This window comes from Petaurus breviceps, unplaced genomic scaffold (assembly GCF_028583685.1).
Source record: "Petaurus breviceps papuanus isolate PSGF00001 unplaced genomic scaffold, PetGlider_PUasm1.0 154, whole genome shotgun sequence".
NCBI lineage: Eukaryota > Metazoa > Chordata > Mammalia > Diprotodontia > Petauridae > Petaurus > Petaurus breviceps.
Window position 1 is genome coordinate 16024189 of NW_027185715.1, and position 20546 is coordinate 16044734.

The window sequence follows — 20546 nt, forward strand, 5'->3', positions numbered from 1 at the left end:
TGCTCCGGCCCCTCCCCCTGCCTGCCTTTTTATTTGCGCCTCGGCTTTTCCGTTTCTCCCTGTGGGAGGCCTCGTCCAGCATCTGTTTGGTACCTGTCCCTGTACTGGGCGCTGAGGATGCAGATAAAACCAACCCCCGCGCCCAGGACGCGAACAACTGCGCCTGGACTTTGGGGACACTTTATTTTTTATTAGTAATAATAATAATAGCGTTTATTTATAGTTTACAATTTTTATGATTATTTACGGAGTGCTCTATGTATGTTAACTCTGCTCATCTTCACAAAACCCCGTGAGGGAGGGTGCTATTGTTATTCCCAGGTTGCAGAGGAGGAAACTGAGGCAGGCAGAAGTTCAGTGACTTGCCCGAGGTCACACTGCTAGTAAACACCCTGTGTTTTGGTGGTTCGACAGACTTGGGAGAAAGCAAGACCGGGGTTCAAATCCTGCCTCCCCAGACCAGTCAGCTTCAGTTTCTTCATTAGATCAAAGTCAGGTGGTTCAACATCAGAAACATCTCTTAATATTGGAAATGACATTCATGAAGGGGCGTGAACCTCCAGGACCATGGATTTGTATCTGTTCCAAACCGGTGCTGAAAGAATGTGAGCTGCTTGAGGGCAGGGACTGTCTTTTCTCTTTGTATCCCCAGTACTTAACACTTAGAAGCCTTTGGTAAAGGCTTCACTCATCTATAAAATAAAGGAGACCATGGAAAGACCTTAGCTTAAAGGCCAAGGCCTCCCACTGCACCCAGGGCCATCTCCAGTCTCCTGATCTATATTTGGCCACTGGACCCCGATGGCTGTGGAGGAGAAAGTGAGGCTGGTGACTTTGCCCAGCCCTCCCTCACTTAAATTCAGTTCTCTTACATGTCATGGCATCACCTCCCTGAGGTCATGGGACATCACTTGGGGAACAAAGGATAAGCAACAACAGCAAAGGAGCAGGATTTGACAGCTTCTAAGCTCCCTTCCACAGCCAGGTGATGCAGCAGATGGAGCGCCAGGCCTGCAGTCTTGAAGACTTCTTCATTAGTTCAAATCCCGTCTCAAACACTTACTGACTGGGCAACCCTGAGCAAATCACATAACCCTGTTTGCCTCAGTTTCCTCATCTGAAAACGATCTGGGAAAGGAAATGGTAAACCACTCCAGGTTCTTTGCAAAGAACATGCCAAATGGGATCTCAGAGTCAGACTTGACTGAACAATACAAGATAGCTTCCTTCCAGCTCCAGATCTATGGATTTGTTAAACAAGAATATACAAAAATAAAGAGAGCAAATGCTGAATGATACTGGGGAAAAGGTACTTGACCTCTCAGTGCCTCGGGCAACTCTTAATTCCTTCCAGTTCTAAATCTGTAAACCTAATATAAAGGTGTGTTCAAATAAATATAAAAAGAATAATCGCTTTGTGATTCTTTTTAAGAGAATAAATTTGTGTGATCCTGAGCTAGTTACAGTACCCCAGGAAATTCTCTAAGGCTGAGAGTTTCTGAGTAGGTGCTGCACTGATTGAGGGTGTTTTCTCACCCATAGTTCCATACTATGTTAATGAAATCACAGAACTGATGCCCCCCCCCCCCCAAAAAAAATCAGTTTTTACTTAAATGTGAACATATATCCTCCACTGCTTAGAATGTCAGCCCTCTCCCCCACCCCCACCCCCGCGACCCCACCCTCCCTCCTGGCTGAGAAGATAATGATTTGTATTGGTCAGGGAGTTCCTTGTACTAATGAAATCTCAGATCAAGTCCCTCCTTCTTCCCTGCTCCGGGCACAAAGTAGCTGCTTAATAAAATCTTGTTGATTGATTGTTCTAACTAGGGGACTATCAGAATTTGAAGGTATCTGCTTATCGTCCTTCCCCTCTCCACTACCCTCTGTGTATATTTAACGGCTAATTTATGTTAAAATATATCAAGGATGTTGAGTAAGTGACTGGACCTTGTGGCATTTGGACGTTGTTTCAGTGACTGACAATGCCTGTGATGGAGAGTCCCAAGTAAGAATTTGTTAAATGTTTGATGAGGTGAAGGCTGGGAAGTCTAAGCCTGTAGCTAGCCTACAGTGATAGCATCTTAGCCATTTACTGTGCTTTATTTCTCACAAACAGGTATTATACCATATAGTGTTTTAACATCGCACATAAATCAGAAGCTTAATAATAATGAGTATTTTTATAACACATTGAAGGTTTTCAAAGCACTTTTCAAATAGTGTTGCATTTTATTTTATCCTCACAGCTACCCTGGGAGGTAGGTGCTATTATCACTATTTTACAGACAAAGAAACTGAAACAGAGTGAGCTTGCCCAGAGTCACGCAGCGAGTGGGTGCCTAAGGCTAGGTTTGACTCAGGTCTTCCTGATTTCAAGTCCGGCACTTTAGCCACCATGTAGCCTAGCTGCCTCTTGCTACAGGTTTTGCTGAAAGAAAAGCTTTGACACATTTTCTTTGTCTAATAAATTTCACAAGCAAAATTATTCCTATTTGCAATTGAATTAGTTGGTGCTGGCAAATAACAGTAAAATAGCATCAAAGAATTTAAAAGATAAACAGTTAAATAATCATTCCTATTTACAAAGTATTTTGCACAATTAAATGTGTTAACATTTTCCAGAAAAGAACTGTATGTAGTATAATGTTTAAATTTGTGCATTATAGATATTTATTAATTAATCCAAAACGGATGTGCCATAAGGAAACAAAAATGATACTATTGAATTATTGGCCCCCCGGCAACTATAGTAAATTGTTAAGACTTCTGTCTTCTATTAGTGTCTGGGTCATAATATAATGTTTAGTGAATTTTAAAATAATTTCTCTTTCAGGGGGTTACTATCGTTAAACCCATAGTTTATGGTAATGTTGCACGTTATTTTGGAAAGAAAAGAGAAGAAGATGGTCATACTCATCAGTGGACAGTATATGTGAAACCATACAGGAATGAGGTAGGAGAAATATTTTTGTCTTTTATAAACAGTTGTAACAGCTTTTCTAAATTTATTTTCATTGAAATGACTCAAAGAAAGCATAATACAGTTAAGGTCATATATTTTGAGTGAGCCATTTTCATGGGAGGACATTTTTTTAACTTACTTGAAGGTTATGATACCGTCACTTGTGTGACTATTGCCACTGACTATAAGAAAAATACTGCAGATTTTATATTAATCTAAAATTTGAGGCTTGGAAAGTATTCCATTCCTGTAGGGGTATTATATAAAATAAATATAGTAAGGCAGCATTTGCATCGTAACATAATTCTTAAAACAGTGGCTTCAGTCTTACGTTGGGAAACAATATTGGAATACTAAATTTCTAAAAATGTAAAGTTAGGATGGTAGAAGCAATAAAAGTTTAAAGTGTGCCCACATTAGTAAAATGACATTTAGTCTTCAGCTTAGTTATTTTCCTTTATGATGATGTGTATTTATATTCATATTACAAATTTATAACACTTATGATGAATTTTAACTAATTTTTTGTTGCTTTTAATTTCATGTTAATAAACATCGATTTTTTGTTTTATGCAAAGAACAGAATAAGAGCATTGTATACCAAACCACTAATCATTATGAATGTTTTTATTTTGCTTTTTTTTTCCCTTTTGGAGGGCAATTGCGGTTGAGTAACTTGCCCAAGATTACACGGCTAGTTTTTTTTTTGTTTGTTTTGTTTTGTTTTTATGTAGGTGTTAAGTGTCTGGGGCCAGAACCTAACTGTGGTCCTCCTGACTCCGGGGCGGCGCTTTACTCACTGCGCCACCTAGCTGCCCCTATCTTGCTTTTTTTAAAGGTATATAATTCAGAATGCTAGTTTGAAAGTTGTCATACTTGGTTGCCTCTGAACTCTCTTCTGTTCTCTACATTTAAAAAAAAAATGCCTCAATGATATTGTTTTCTCTTAGATACTGGGACGTGGAACATCACTATGACTCCCCCCCATTAAAAACTTGGTAACAAGTAAACATATGTTCAGGAAAATGGTCAAATGGTTGTCTTTCTTATATATTTAAATCAGTTCCATATGTACTATGGCCTTTATCAAAGAAATTTACTGTAAAGATTTTTTTCCCCCAACTGTTTCCCTTCTAATTCAGCCCATTTGATTTTGCTTGGGATCAAGTTTTTCAGTTTTATGTAATCAGAAGTATTCATTTTATCTCCTATGATCTTCTGGCCCTTATTTAATCAAGAACTTTCTCCATCTATATCTGTGAAAAATGTATTCTCTCCCATCCATATTTGTGAAAAGTATCTCTTTCCATACTTCTTTAATTTGTTTGTGATGTGACCTTTTATATCTAGGAATCAGACATGGTCAGTGTTCTCAAGTTTACAGCCATATACATCAATAAATTTAATAGAGATTAGACAGTAAGTGCCAGAACAAGAGCTCATACAAAGTACAGCCAAAAGTTTTGAAGTTCCAACTGAAACAGAGAAACTTCATAAAAGATAAAATCTTATTTTTAAAAAGGGAAATATTTCATTAGGGGCCCCTGAACAGAGATAGAGATCAGACAGGGCAGAATGATGGTCAGAGCTTGTGACTGGTTCATTTTGCCTGTGACATAGGCTACAGTAATCGAAATATTGCTAGATTAGGCTGGGAAAGAGGGGTTAGAACCAGACTGAGGGTGTTGAATGCCAGCCTTAAGAGTTTGTACTTTGGGCAGTGGAAGCCCGCTACAGGTTTTCTGAACAGGAGAATGAAGTGATCATAGTGATGTATTAGCAAGGTGCCCCTGGCAGGGGTGTAAGGGGTAGATTAGGGCAGGGAACAGGTAAGATGCTACTGCAAGATCCAGGCAGGGGAGAATGAAGGCCTCCACTGGACTGGTGACATTGGGAAGGAGAGTCTAGATGCCATAACAGTTATGGAGATAGACTCAATTACATTTCACTCCTAATAGGGCATGAGAGTAAAGAGTCATAGCTGACTCCAAAGATTCAAGCTAAGAGCCATTAACAAAAATAGTCATAGGAAAATAATGCATGAATGAAATTTCATGAGGAAGCCATTCTGTCTATCCCCCAGGTTCTTGCTTCCATGCTTCTTATAGTCTTGCTTTTCAAGGTTTGTGGGTAGTTCCCAATGCAAGGGAAATGGCAAGGAAGAGAAGCTAACCTAATCTCGCAGGAATGAAAGGATTCAGCCAACAGTTATCAGGCATCTGCTGTGTCCAGGTGTATCAGCAATGCCATATTCACAATGCCTATGGTGATTACAAATATGCTGATATAGTTATCCATTACAAAATACGTCATGCTTGCCATATGGGGAAATAAACTAGAAAATTTATTAAGATACCAAAAGACTGAGTCCCAAAACCAGAAAGTGAAAGCCATCAGAGTAGTTATGATATTGGCACAGGTAGATAAAGTAGAAAGCACCCACATTTTCAAGCCTTTAAAACAGAACAGGCTACCTCAGGCAAAGGTCCTCCTCTCCCCACTCACAGCAACCACCCAGCGTCCGGGAAGCGCACTCCCAGCAGCTCCAGCCCCTGGCAGTCCTCAGCAGGAGTCCTTAGCAGAAATTCTGGTTAACTCAAAAAGGGCTTCGCGCTGCCTCTGCTGCTGCCGCCGCTGTCGCCACCACCGCCAGCCACCGCAGGAACTCCAGCTTGGCTTCCGCTTCCTCTTGCTCCGCCCCTTCCTGCTACGTCAGCAAGTCCAATGGGGCATGGAAGATCTTTAAATCCCATAACCCTTTCACCAGGGCATTATGCTAGTGAGGTCTTGTGTATACAAAGACCACACTCAGTCCCTGCCCTCCTGGAGTTTGCAGAATTGAAGGGGAATGAGAAAAGCACACAAATAGCTATATTATAAATCCTGTGATTAAATCCAGGCCCCTTAAATCAATTTGAGGAGTAGAGTGGGAAATTGCAAAAGGTCCATGAAGCAAGCTGGGCCTTATGAGTTATTTTGACAATTCAAAATTGTTTTGAACAATAGCTGCCCCATTTGAGTCAGTGGTTTCCAGCCTACACTATAAGATACTTTGAAGAATAGCATTCATTTGAATTTGTAAGTTCTAGTATATTTGTTAGAAAATAATTCAGTTTGGTTTATAGTCACGTAGCATCCTTAAACATAGTTAACAGGGCAAATAAAACAAAAGGCTGTGTTCTAGGGAAAATTGAAATACACCATTATTAGGAAAAGTGCAGGATTTGTGGCTAAAATGGAAAGACTTAGTGTTGTAGATTCACAACCCCACTCAACACAGCGTGCCTTCAAGTTTGAAGCAACAGTGTGATGAGAGATCAATGATGATGAGTGCAAAAAAGAATTGGCTTGTCCCTTTTAAAGACCAAATATGTTTAATATAACACAAGATGGAGCTAATTGATAGCAACCCAAGAAAACAGAAAGGCCTTCTGTTTATAAGGTAACAGAATGACCTTAACAGTTTCATCTCTAATGCCTGTTCTTGGCATTAGAAATGTACAATAAAAAAAAAGAAGGCAGTAATCCCAGAGGTGTTTCTCAGATTGTCAGGTGCCTCGAGTTTCCTCAGAAGTCCCCTTGCAAATGATATGATCGCTCTCTCATAGACTAGAAATATTATTGCTGCAAGAGATCTTACAGCTCATTTTGTCCAAACTCCTCCCTTTAGATGAAGAAGCTGGGCCCCATAGCAATGGAAAGACCTTGTTTAGGGTCACGTAGCTAGTTCATGGCAGAGCTCAGACTAATTAAGCTTTCTTATTCCCCAGTTAATTGATGTTTCCTTTATACCACACAATGTATAGATAAGGAAAGAGGACCGAAGCAACAAGTGATTTGGGATGATGGGATCTTAGAAATGAGGAAGACCTCAGATATCTCAACCAAACTAAGATAACTAAATCACAAATTTCTTACACAATAAATTCACAAAGCCAACCTCCACAAAAAGACTTTCAGTGATAAGGAACTTAGTGAGGCAGCATTAATTGTTATTTTTTTCCTCCTTGAGCCAAAATTTGCCTCTCTTTAAGATTATGTTTAATCTAGTCATATTTACTTTGGTAGGTCTTATACTAGTGCACTTATTTTGCTTATAGATGATTAAATATGTTCATGCTCATTTGTACAAAAGCTGATCCCTGGTAAGGCATATAATGCCCCATTTTTTGCTATTTTTTCCTTTGGAAAAATGCTAATCAACAGCCCTTTTCTAGGAACATAAGCTTACATAGATGAATTTCCTGTATTACAAATCTGGACTTTAAAATAGGCTAATTGGGGGCTGATTCTTTGTAGGATGCAGAAATATTTACCACCAACTTTCCTATACAATTAAAAATAATTGAGTTTTCAAACTAAAAATATTTGGAGGCATTAATTTTTTTAAATTAAAATATTACCTGTAGGGGCAGCCAGGTGGCTCAGCGACTAAGAGCACCAGCTCCAGTGTCGGGATGACCTGGGGATCGAATCCGGACTCTGACACTTAGCACCACACCCAGAAATAATTGGCCGTGTAACCTTGAGCAAGTTACTTAATCCCGATTGCTCATAAAAAATAAAATAAAATATTACCTGTGCAATTTACTATTCCCTTAGTGCCTTTAATTTAAAGATGATAGAACATAATCTGCCACTGTGTTTGTATTTTAGGATATGTCAGCATATGTGAAGAAAATCCAGTTTAAATTGCATGAAAGCTATGGTAATCCTTTAAGAGGTATATTATTTTGACTTTTAATTTATAAAGTATTTTTAAAAATAAAATAAAAAGCAGTTGTTTGCATTTATGTTATTTTCTTCTTTTCAGTTGTTACTAAGCCACCGTATGAGATTACAGAAACAGGTTGGGGTGAATTTGAAATAATCATCAAAATATTTTTCATTGATCCTAATGAAAGACCTGTAAGTAAACTTTAAAAATGTTAGCGTAATGATTATACATGTATAACCTATATCAAATTGAGAAATGCCTTCTGGCGGAGGGAGAGAATTTGGAACTCAAGATGGGGGGAGATGTTAAAATAAGTTCTAAAATAATAAACATCATGAAAATGTAGTGATGGATTTTTTTTTTAATTAAGAAATACATTATTCTGAGAAGGGGTCCATAGAGATCACCAGACTGCCATAGGGGTTCATGAAGCAAAATGGTTTAGACCTGATCTAGATGAAACGTTCCCCCTTCCAATTCAAGTACTTCCACACTATTGCTGACAGACACTTAACCATTTTCTGTCTACTGAGAGAAATGCTCTCTGTGTTATTAAGCAGTCTTGTTAGATATTATATATACTGTCAGACTCAGCTAGTGTTTGTTGGTTAGTTTTGCTGAACTGTGGAGTGAGCAAATAATTTAGCCCATAGACTGGAGTCAAAATAAGATTTTAATGATTTTGACTTGATGCCCACATTAACATCTTGTTAGCATCAGCATCAAGTTAATGATATTGTTACATGGTCTTAGTATTTTTCCATTGCTAATTATTGATAGTTTCAAATTTATGATCACTGTTGTGATTCGTCATAAGTACCTCAGGCACAATCACCAGCTTGACCAAAACTGGTTAACAGATTACCTCTCAGCCTCAGTTTCCTCATTTATAAAATAAAGACCCTAATAACACCTAACTTAGAGGATTGTTGTAAGGATCATATTTTTAAAGTGTATGTAAAACACTTGTCAACCCTAAAGTTCTCTGTAAATGAACCTGTTATTATTATACTGGCACTATCTTTGTTTAAGCACAGTCACATGACTGGCAAATGTTTTGTGATGATAATGGAAAATACACTTATTTGTCATCTATTTTTATTTGTAGGTAACACTTTATCACTTATTAAAGCTATTTCAGTCAGACACCAATGCAATGCTGGGAAAAAAGACTGTGGTTTCTGAATTCTATGATGAAATGGTAAGAATTTTTTTAAAATGAGACCTCAGATCATTTTTTTAAGGAAAGGACTATAAGTGCCAAACTTTAAAGTTTGTTTTTTATTGTTGTTTCTAGATATTTCAAGATCCAACAGCAATGATGCAACAGTTATTAACGACATCTCGCCAGCTAACCTTAGGAGCCTATAAGCATGAAACAGAATGTAAGTATTAAAATATGTAATGATTTACATACATTATGATGGAACTGTATTTTGTGATGGTGTAAAAAGCTACCTGATGTCATTATTGCTTATAAAAAAAATTGGGTTGCTCTGCTTGCTTCGCTTCCCACGTTTGCCACTCAACTACTTGACTTTTGGGCTTTTTGCCACAGTAGGACTCTGCCACCAGACAGGGGAGCTTCATCCCAAACACTGGGGTTTTCTGAGCTGCCGAAGGTATTGGATGGGTGTCCTCTCTGAGGTCTCCTCACACTCTGGCAAGCTGGTTGCACACCCCAGGACCTCCACCCTAGACTGCAATCCAGATCCAAGCAGGTTAAAGCAAGAGCAATTACCCCTCAGACTGGTTGCTTGGTCCGCCTGCAATCTGCAGGCCAGGAGCTGAAGCAGTCACGTGGCTGTGGCTACAGGGCCACCAACCTCAGTGGCCTCTCGCCCCAGGGTCAAAGGCCGACCACACTCCCGAACTGTTGGATCCCAAAGCCCGCACTACACTGACCTCTCACTTTGTCCTTAGTATCTATGTGTTGATAATTCTGGAAACCTTCACAGCTGCTGGTGATCTGAAGTCCTTCCAGCCAGCAGCTGGTCAGGCCTGCCCTGAGGCTAAAACCTCCGGCTTATTGGGGGCTGATTGTCGACTCCCAGAGCACTGCACTGGCCGCTTCCTTCTGGCCTACCAGTCTGTCCTCAGCAGTAGGTTAGCTTCTCTGTGTCATTTTGTGGGTTCTGTAGCTCCAAAGTTTCTTCAGAGTCGCCTTTTACATGAATTGGAGGAGGTGGAAGTCGGAGCCCCCAGTTGATTGGTTTTGTGTGGGGTAAAGGAAAAGGAGATGTCTTAACTTACTGTTAGAATCCTGGCATACTAGAAAGGGTGAGGGTGCCATTAAAAGAAATAGAAAGGTTGGGGAAAGGTGTCAATCTAGACACCCTGAGTTTGAGGTGCTGACAGGACATCCTGGTGGAGAGAGCCAGGAGGCAGCTGAAAATAGAGTACTAGTGCCTAGAGAAATGTTGAGATGGAAGTAAGGATTTGTGACTTGTCTGGATAGAAGGATTGAGACCATGGTAGTGGAGAGACTTAAGACAGAACTTGAGGGTAAATTTGTGTTTAAAGGCTGAGAGGAAGATGAGCTAGTAAAAGAGAGGAAAGATAATGAGAGAGGCAAGAGGAAAGGCATGAGAGTAGAATCAAGGGATTAGAACCAAGGAATAGAGGAAATAGTCCTCGATGTCTTATGCTAATGAGAAGTCAAGTAGGATGATGACAGAGGGAAAGATCATTGAATTTGATAGGGGTTATAGAAATGGTCTATTTCAGTACAGTGGTGTGGGTAGAAGCCAAGTTACAAAGAGTTGGAGAATGAGTGAGTAGTGAAAAAATAGAGGCAGCAAGTATGGGATACTCTTTCTAGGAACGAGGCAGAAAAGAGAAGGGGAATGATAGCTTGAGGAGTTGTAAAGTAACGGAGACCAGAGCATGTTTGTAAGCTGAGGGAAAGAACCAGTACAATAGAGGAGATTAAAAATGATTTCTAATGAAGCATTCTAATTCCAAATGATGGAAGAGATGGGATCCAGATTATAGATAAATCTATTACCATATGCAAGCATTAGGGGACTTGAGGAAGTTCCTTTTACATAGCCCAGAATTTCTCAACAAAGTGGGCAGTGAGGTCTCTGTTAAGAAGAGGAAAAGTTGAGAAGGTTTGGAATGATCTGGTGGTTAGATAACAAATTTATAGTGGGCCCATTCAGCATGATTATCCGCAGCTCAGAAATAGAAGTCTAATAGTGTTTGGTTGTTTTTCTCTCAAATAATTTTTCAATTGAACAATTTTGAATTTAAACAGAAAAAAAGAATTTGAATTTCAATATGAATTTTCATTTCATATGGCTTGCTTTTTTTTAAGTGTATTGTGGGGGGGAGGGGGATGGACTGGAAGAACCAAGAGTAGTCCCAGGAACTTTATATCTCCTTGCCACGAGGTCCAACAGTACCAGAGCAGACAGGGGCTTCTACTAGTTGAGTGCAGAACCACACTTGCTTGCTTACTGTCTCCGTGAAAGGCACTACCACCCAGTTATCCAACATTATATTGGATGAAAAGTAATGTATAAGAAGTCACTGGCTCATATCCAAAGAAAAAAGATGAAGAAAAGTCCATGTAAAGAAAGAGATTGTATAAATGGGAAGAGAGTCTGCAGAAGCCAGAAAATGGTCACTTTGACCTCAGACACCACCTGACAAGAAAGATACTGACTGTTGACAGCAGAGGCACAGCGGTTGAAGCTATTTTTATTAAAGAAGTAATTTTGATGAATTTGTGACCAATCTTATTGATAAATCAACATCACTGGAAATCTCTGGGTCTGTGACCATATCCTTTACTATTCTTAAATAGCAATGACTCACCACATCTGCGAACTTGTCCAGACCAAGAAAAGCTTTTTGTTGTAAGAATGTCTTTTGGATGAGCTATTTGAGGTAGATCATATTCTAACAAAAACCAGAAAAACACTGACTAATTACTGTAAATCTCCAGGCTAACAGATCACCATCTCTTAAGGTATTATATATTAACTTCTTAACACAAAAATCTTTAAGACTGGAGTCTTTTGAGACTATGTTGAATTAAAATGTAACTTCAATATAAATTATTCATCAACAGGGGAAAAGCATGTAGTAAATTCATTACTTTCAAAATTCTGCTTGAATGGGGTAAATTATATCACATGATGAGGTGCAAAAGGCCTGTTATAGTAGAGGGGAAGAAAGGAAGGGAGGGGGGAGCATTGTTCCCTCATCAGATATAGCTCAAAGAGAGAACACACCTAGTTGGGTATGGAATTCTATCTTGTCCAATAGCGGGCCTGCGTAACCTTCGACCCACCAAAGGATTTTGGGCAGCCCGTGAAAAATGTAGATGATCCTCTACATTTTTCACGGGCTGTCCGAAACCCTTTGATGGGCCACAGGTTGTGCAGGCCTGTCCTGTAGGGAAATAGGAGGCAAAGGGAACAAGAAAAGGGAGGTGGCCTGATAGAAGGGAGGGCAGATGGAGAGAGGCAGTGGTCAGAAGCAAAATAGTGGTGAGGAGGGACAGGATGAAAGGAGAGAGAATGGAATGTATAAATGGGAAAAACAGGATGGAGGAAAATACAGTTAGTACTCATAACTGAATGTAAATGGGATGAACTCTCCCATAAAATGGAAACAGATAGCAGAGGGGATTAAAAAACAGAATCTGTAATATATTGTTTACAAAAAACATTTGAAACAGGCACAGGATAAAGGTAAAAAACTAGAGCAGAATATATGGTACAGCTGAAGTTTTAAAAAGAGGGGGAAGCAATCATGATTTCAGACAAACAAAAGTAGAAATCTAATTAAAAGAGGCAAGGAAGGAAATTACATTGCCAAAAGGTACCATAGAGAATAAAGTAATATCAATATAAAACATGTACCAAATGGTACAGTATTCAAATTTCTAGAGGGAGGAGTTAAATGAATTGGAGGTGGAAATGGACAGTAAAATATATGGGGTATGGGGGGGGAACCTCAACTTTCTCCTCTCAGAACTAGATAAATCTAACTATAAAATAAACAAGAAAGAAGTTAAGGAGGTAAATAGAATTTAAGAAAAGTTAGATATGATAGACCTCTGTAAAAAACTGAATGGAGATAGAAAGGAAATATATACCTTTTTTCTCAGCAGTATATGGCACCTACACAAAAATTGACCCTGTATTAGAACATCATAACGTCACATGCAAAAAGGCAGAAATATTAAATGCATCTTTATCAGATGATGATGCAATAAACATTAGATTTAATGCCCATGTGAAGAGAGATTAAAGATTAATTGGAATCTAAATAATCCTAAAGAGTGACTGGGTCAAAGAGCAAGTCATAGAAACAGAATTGTTCTTATTTGTGTCGCCTGCTGAACATCATTCTGTTCTTTTCAGTTTTTAAAGTGGTTCAGTGGTTCCCCCCTTTTTTGGCATCACTATTACTGCCTCACAACTACATCTTCCTTTCCCCTCCTCCCGCTTTCTTTTAATCTCATAAAGATGAGGAAATTTGTTTTGCTTAGGAGGGCTAGGTACAAGGAGTGAGAATAATACCAGAGTATTATTAGCTATTAACTATTCCCTCCCCCTGTTTGTTTTCTTGTTGTTGTTTATAGAGTGTCTAGATGTGTCTATAGTAATCTCTGCATGTTCAGAAGCCCTCTTCTGTTTAGAATGAGTTTCATTTGATACTCCGTGTCTGTGTGGTTTTCTTCTCATGTACACCAGCCCACTTGGGAGAATAACAAGTTTTACACTCTTCCTTCTTTTTACACTCCTGTTATCCTCCTTTTACCTTCTGTTCTCTTTCCTCTCTGCAGACCCTCCAAACAGAGCTGAGGACATTGAGGTTCTGAAAGGACACTTGTTCATTTCTCTCTCTTAGAATGTTAGCTCGTCATCATATAGCCCCTTCCAATTGCTCCTGTAGACTCTTACGATTGTATTTCAGAATTTCTATTCAACTCTCATATTTTCATCAAAAATACTTGAAAACCCTCTGTTCTATATCAGTGATCCATTCCTTGCCTTAGAAATTAAATTCTTCTTGATTGTAGCACTATCTTTGCCTTCTGAAATATCATATTCCAAGATCTCTCATGCATAGTAGAAGCTGCCAGGTTTTGAGTGATCCTGACTACATCCTTAGTATTTGATTGAACAGCATCTTTTTAGATTCTCATAGTATTTTTTTCTTTGCTGTGAGAGCTCAGTATTATGACTTTGACTTTCCTGGGACTTTCTTTTGGAGTCCCTTTCGAGAATTTACAGGTTAATTCTTTCTGTTATCACTTTGCCCCTCTGGTGTGAATAGATCTGGGCAGTTTTCTAGAAATAGCATATATTAGCCCATATTTGCTTTTGTTCGGTTTGTTTTTTTTTTTTAACAAATTTTTCAAAGAATGCAGTGATTCTTAAATTATCATTTCTTCATCTGGTCTGTGTCTGCTATGTTGCTACTTGCTAGTCACCACCCTGGGCCTTTCTTAGGGGAACCATCTTCTCTTGCTTTACACAGTCACAAAAGAACCCTGCAGGTTATGCCTGACCTATTTCTGGTTAGGCTGGCGCTGGCTTTGTTGGAAGAACCTCCTTACCTATTGCCAGAGGGGCCTTGGTCTGACTTGGGCAGTTCTGGAGTGGAAGAAGCTTTATGTCTTTGGTTAACAATGGAATGTTTCCTGTTTATGTGCACAAATGTTTCATACATGTTTTTAATAGTATAATGGATTCAGTTAAGAAAATTTCAATACAGAGTGCTAGATATATATCTAGCTAAGCATTACTTAGTTATATGTGCTGAAGTTCTTGCCTTATCACTTAATTACAAATGAATGAGTATATTTAGAGAATATAGAATTTATAGAGGATTTCTAATATATTTAGGTTAGTAGATGAGGAGAATACTCTAAACATAGTTTACCTAGATTTTAGGTAGAAAGTCCATGCTTGGTCCTGTGCTGCTTAACATGTTTGTCAATGACTTAGGTAAAGGCTTATCAGATTTTAGCTGAGAGGGATAGTTAACAGAGTCAGAATCCACCAGGATCTTGACAGGCTGGAGCATTGAGCTGAATCTAATAAGATAGAATTCCATAGAAATAGGTACTGTCTCATACTTCACTATGGAAAAAAAAAGCAACTATTTAAGTATAATATGGGGGAGACTCTAATTAACATCAGTTCTGAAGATCGGGATTTTATAGTGCACTACAATACAAACTCAGTAAGAGTTTGATTTGATGACACAACCCAAACAGTTAATGCAATTTTGGGCTCCATTAAGAGGGGCCTAACTTCCTAGAATTAGGAAGGCAGTAGTCTCACTGTATTCTGCCCTTGCCAGACCTCTTCTGGTATTGTGTTCATTTCTAGTACCATGGTTTTTAAACTGACAAATTCTAGGGTCCAGAATAGGTCATCCATGATGGTGAAGGACCTTCAGGCAATCACATGAAGAACAGTTATTTGAAGGGAGGGCTTGTGGAGTAGGCATTAATTTTATTCTCGTTGGCTCCAAAGGGCTCAACCAGGACCAATGGATGGAAGTTATAGAGACAAATTTAGATTTGAAGTCTAGAAAAACTCCCTAACAGAACTGTCCAAAAGCTGTCTCGATACACATCACATCTTCAGGCAAAGGCTGGACAATCACCTGTCATGTGTGTTACAAGAGTAGGAATTCTTTTTGTGTATAGGCTGGATTAGGTGACTAATACGAGACTCCTTTCAACTCTACAATTTTGTAATTAGATGAAATTTGAGCCTTTTACAAGATCCCAGATACATAGTATGGTCATGGTAAAGTCTGGCATTCGTATACAACTGTGGAAATATTATAAATACTTTGAGTTCAGATTGCTTGACTTGATATTGACTTCCCCTACCTTGTGTGTGTTTTCTTTGTTTCTTGTTTTTAAATAATTCTTTTCTTGATAACTCTAGTTTTTATGTCGCCTACGTTTCCTGCCATGTCATTGTTTATGTCCCCCCCCACCACCACCACCAGAAGAGCGTCCCTTATACTGTTGTATCTTCCTCATTAGATTGTTAGCTTCTCGAGAGCAGGGACTTTCTTGCTTTTCTGTTCATATCCCTAATAGCACAGTTCTCTGTACATAGTATGCTCTAAATAAATGCTTTTGTATTCATTCATAAGAAAATTTAAGGATCTGACATTATATACAGTATTCCATACTCATGGCACTCCACCTCTTTGCAGAAGTGGTTTGAGATGTCATATTTCCTTTGGGGCCAAACTTGGTCATCCTGATTTGGTAGCATTCATTTACATTTTCTTGTTCTTTCCATTATTCTTTTCTTGTCATTGTATATTTTTTCCCTAGTTTTTCTTGTTTTACTTTTCTCCAGTTCATACAAATCTTTCACATGCTTCCCTGTATGCTTCATATTCACTACTTAGAACATTCATGAACTACAGTTTCTTTTGCCATTCCCTAATTGGCAGACATTGCCAACAAAGGTTGCTGTTATAAATACTTAGGTATATTTGGACCCTTTCTTTTTCATTGTTCTTTGAGAAGTCAGAGTGGGATCTCTAGGTCAGAGGGTATGGATGTTTTAGCCACTCTCTTTGCATGATTCTAAATAATTTACCAGAATAGCTGGACTAGTTCACAGCTCCACCAACAATGCACTTATGCTCCTACAGTCCCTATAACATTGACTGTTCCCGTTTTTTGTTATCTTTGCCTGTTTGCTGGGTGTGCGGTAAAACTTAAGGATTGACTTTTCACATTTGCTAAATATTATGGAAAACTTCTATCTGAAAATGATGCTAAAATTGTGCTTGTTGGAGATATTTTACATGAAAATAATAAAATGATTTCTCATTTTATTTTCTTCCCAGTTGCCGAACTTGAAGTAAAAACCAGGGAGAAATTAGAAGCTGCCAAGAAAAAAACAAGCTTTGAAATTGCTGAACTTAAAGAGAGATTAAAAGCAAGTCGTGAAACTATCAATTGTTTAAAAAATGAAATCAGGAAACTTGAAGAAGACGATCAGACTAAAGAGATATAAAAAAATCTCAGGAGGATTTAGTAGGGAAGCAACTGAAAATAAAGTGGATTTTGTGAAATGGAGTAAGTGCTATTATGTTTCTTAAAGGAACGCCAGGCATAGTTGTCTGTCTTAGGCTTCTTAGCAAAGACTCCAAGGATTTGTACCTCTTAAACAATTTGAATGTAAAATCTGCATATGTAATTATAAAATGCATTGTACAAGCATTTTGTTAATCCACCGAGGGCATTTCTATGACTTCAAGCACAACCTCTGGTTTATTGTTGTTGTTTTTAATTGCATTGTGTATAAAGCTTGAAAACTTTCATGAAAAATTTTCACTGTAAGGTATAGCTTTTGCATAAATTTTGTATTTTTTCAGAATGTAGAATTAGGGTTTAAAAAAGTGGACTTGCCCATTTAACTGCTTCCAGTAGGCTTAAGCTTATTTTGTACGTGCTATGGAGAGGTCACCACAGAAATGAACCTTTCCTTACCTGCAGTGATCCTTCCACATGAAGCCTGTGCGGACTTAGAACACTGAAAGCCATGGAAGCCACATTGGCTTACCCACGCATCAGTAATGGACATGAAGGGGCTTTTTGAAGTACAAAGGACATTGCAAATGTAAACTGTACAGCTCCAAGGACACCTGGAAAAATGTTCATTCCCAGGGAACATTGTTGAATGTTTACTTTTTTTCACCTTCTAGGTTTTGAAGGGAGTCTTTGTATTCTGTCTCACGTGTTAAGACAATGCAGCAAGGCAAGAGTCTCTTCAAGGAATTGTCACTGTGCGGGTTCCCATTTAGGGAATAAGGACTGCACCTGTGATTTCATTGGTATTGGGAACTCCTTGGTTAGGAAATTTCTGCCAGTGCAGGTAGGCATCCTCTCTTCAATTTATAGTCTGAGAGTTGCCTAAAGCACTGAAAGGTTGAGTGACTTGCCCAGGGTCACAGCCAGTGCATGTCAGAGATGGGACTTGGGCCTTGCTGGCTCTGAGTCCAACTCTATCCATTAGGCCACAATGCCTCTCATTTATTTAGGCATAATCTTGGGAGGCTGAAGAACGTATTTCCATGTTTGAATATAGTTTGTAAATAAATATTTGAAGATGAAATAAATCTTGATGGATTAATTTAAAATTGTGAATGATTATTTTGCTAAATATACTATTGTAAGTGATTACCCAAAGCTTTTGTAATGTCATGGCTTAGAATGGGAATTTTTAGGCCTGGGATAAACTTCAGATTAACTAGGTCATCCCCTCCATTTTTGCAAATGAAAAAAAAAACAGACCTAGAGAAGCCATGAGTCAAGCAAATGCCATATGAGTAACAGAACTAAGAATCTACCCCTTTTTCTATAGTAGCCACTGAAAAGCAACAAAATGTCATGTCCCAATACAAAATGAAGTAAGGAATGTGTACTTGGTAGGTTCATGAGTCTTCTTACCAATCCATCAGGCACAATTGAGCGCTTACTGCCAGCTGCCAGGCATGATGTCCAGGCACTAGAAATATGAAGGAAAAGAGGAAACCTTTCCTGCTGTCAGAAATCTTATATTCCAGTGGGGAAAGCAACATGTTTTTCAATTGTGTCCAACTCTTCATGACCCCGCTTTGGGTTTTCTTGGCTACAATACTGAATTGGTTTGCTATTTCCTTCTCCAGCTCATTTTACAGATGAGGAAACTGAGACAAAAAGTTAAGTGACTTGTCCAGGGTCACGCAGCTAATAAGTGTCTGGGGCCAAATTTGAAGTCGGGAAGATGAGTCTTCCTGTCTCCAGACCTCGCACTCTCTCCACTGTGCCACCTAGCTGCCCCTGTATATTGTATACCTAATCTTTTCTATTGATCAGCCTCCCTCTTCTTGCATCTTGCCACTGCCCCAAGGCAACATGTGCACAAGTATATACAAAATATTAAATACGAGGCAAATTTTGAGAGGAAAGGTCACCACAAAGCTGGTCACAAGAAGGACTTTCATGTAAAAGGTAGTGCTTGAGCTAAATTGTGAGGGGCAAAGGGGAAGACAGGATTCTAGGCATGGAGGACAGGCACTGTCAAGGACCCCAAAAGGGAGATGGAGTGATATATAAGGAATCAAAAGAGGTCCACTTGCCTAGGCCGTAGTGTACAGGAAGGGGAGTGATACATAACAAGACTGGAAAGTAGATTAGAGCCAGGTTGTCAAAAGCTTTAAGAGCCAAAAAAGGCTTAATATTTCCTCCTGTGGCAGAGTCACTAAATATTGAGTAGCAGAGTGATATAGTCAGATGTTTTTTAAAAAAAATTACTTTGGTAACTGTAAGATATTTTAGGGTGGGAGAGACAAGGAAAAGAGATCAGTGGGAAGGCTATTAGAGTAGTCTCAGTGTCTCTTGAGTGAATGTACCTTTTTCAGCATTCTGTTCCATACATGCACAGTGTAACGTGAAATGAAAGCTCGGTAGATTCAAGTTTTCTAAACTATAGGCCTCTGTCTTAATTCTCATCTTTAAAGTATTGCATTTTTTTAAATTAGTGACTCATACATAAATGCTTCTTACACCTTCAGGGGTTAAGTAATTGTACTAAGTTTTTAGATTGTATTAAATACAAACACCAGGTGGCATGAGAACAAAACAGACTAAACTCTTGCTAGCTTATTTTTAATAATTAGATTATGAAAGTATTAACTCCTATGTAATCAGATATTTCAAATATGTAGTTCAACTAAGATTTCCCCTTAAGTCAGGATATTTAAAAAGGGAAATGTTCTTTTAAAAATGCCCTTGTTAGCATTTTCTCATTTTGATTCAAGTCACGATGAGAAAGTATATGACAATGGAAGTGAAGTATGACCCACTGAGTGTTGTACTAAAAACTGGTCAGATGCAGATGGTTTTTCCCTGATACTATTAGTATGACTTGGTAGCATTTAGTGACAAGTCCTTCGGACACATGTGGACTTTGAGGGACATTACCCTTTCACAGTCAAATATGCAGTCCTTTATTGAGGAAAAGGCCACTGTTTTAGGCCCCTGTTCTGCCTGGGAAAGAAAAGGACAAATCCCAGAGTCCCACTGAGGAAAGTTTCAGAGTACTGGCTGCAGAAAAGCAGTGGGAGTATCTCCTTCGTTTTCTTTTTTTTAATTCAATTTTCTTTTTCAGTTCTGAATTATCTTGCTCTCCTCTCTCATTCCCCTATCCATTGAAAAGGTAAGAAAAATTAAACCCATTACAAATATGTATAGTTGTGCAAATAGCCATGCGCCACCCCCCCCCCCCCACAATTTTTTGTTTGTTTAAAAAAAGAATGTCTACTTCAGTCTGCACTCGAGTCCAGCAGCTCTCTCTGGAGGACAGCATATTTCATCATGAGTCCTTTGGAACTGTGGTTGGTCGTTACATTGATCCGAAATTGCTGAGTCTTCCACAGTTGATTACTTTTACAATATTGCTATTATCATCTAGACCAATCAGTTCATATAGGTGTTCCCCGGTTTTTCTGAAATCAACCCCTTCATCCATCCTTCGTTATTTCTCACAGCACAATGTATTCCAACATATTCATATGCCATAACTTGTTTAGCCATTCCCCAAGTGATGAACGTCCCCTTGGGTTCCGGTTCTAAACCAGTACAAAAAGAGCTGTCTCTCATTTTCCACTTTGCCAACCAAATATGCTATTGAATCTGAGACCCCAGTGTTGATGTAGCCAAGCCATCCCCTTCCAAGGACCTCTGCTGAAAGTTGTTTTTTTTTTTTGGAGGGGAAAGGCAGGGCAATTGGGGTTAAGACTTGCCCAAGGTCACAAGGCTAGTAAGTGTTACGCGTCTGAGGCCAGATTTGAACTGAGGTCCTCCTGACTCTA

At 38.8% G+C, this 20546-nt stretch overlaps 1 protein-coding gene across 1 annotated transcript in view; it reads left to right on the forward strand.

Annotated features, from left to right (window-relative positions):
* Nucleotides 1-17831, forward strand: part of YEATS4 (YEATS domain containing 4) — an 18220-nt gene extending 389 nt beyond the window's left edge. The window contains exons 2-7 of the mRNA XM_069081227.1: nucleotides 2837-2956; nucleotides 7622-7688; nucleotides 7779-7873; nucleotides 8791-8883; nucleotides 8980-9067; nucleotides 16536-17831. Of these exons, the coding sequence (XP_068937328.1) occupies nucleotides 2837-2956; nucleotides 7622-7688; nucleotides 7779-7873; nucleotides 8791-8883; nucleotides 8980-9067; nucleotides 16536-16705 (633 nt within the window). The 3' untranslated portion in view covers nucleotides 16706-17831. The remainder of the gene's footprint in view (nucleotides 1-2836; nucleotides 2957-7621; nucleotides 7689-7778; nucleotides 7874-8790; nucleotides 8884-8979; nucleotides 9068-16535) is intronic.
* The last annotated feature ends 2715 nt before the right edge of the window (nucleotides 17832-20546 follow it).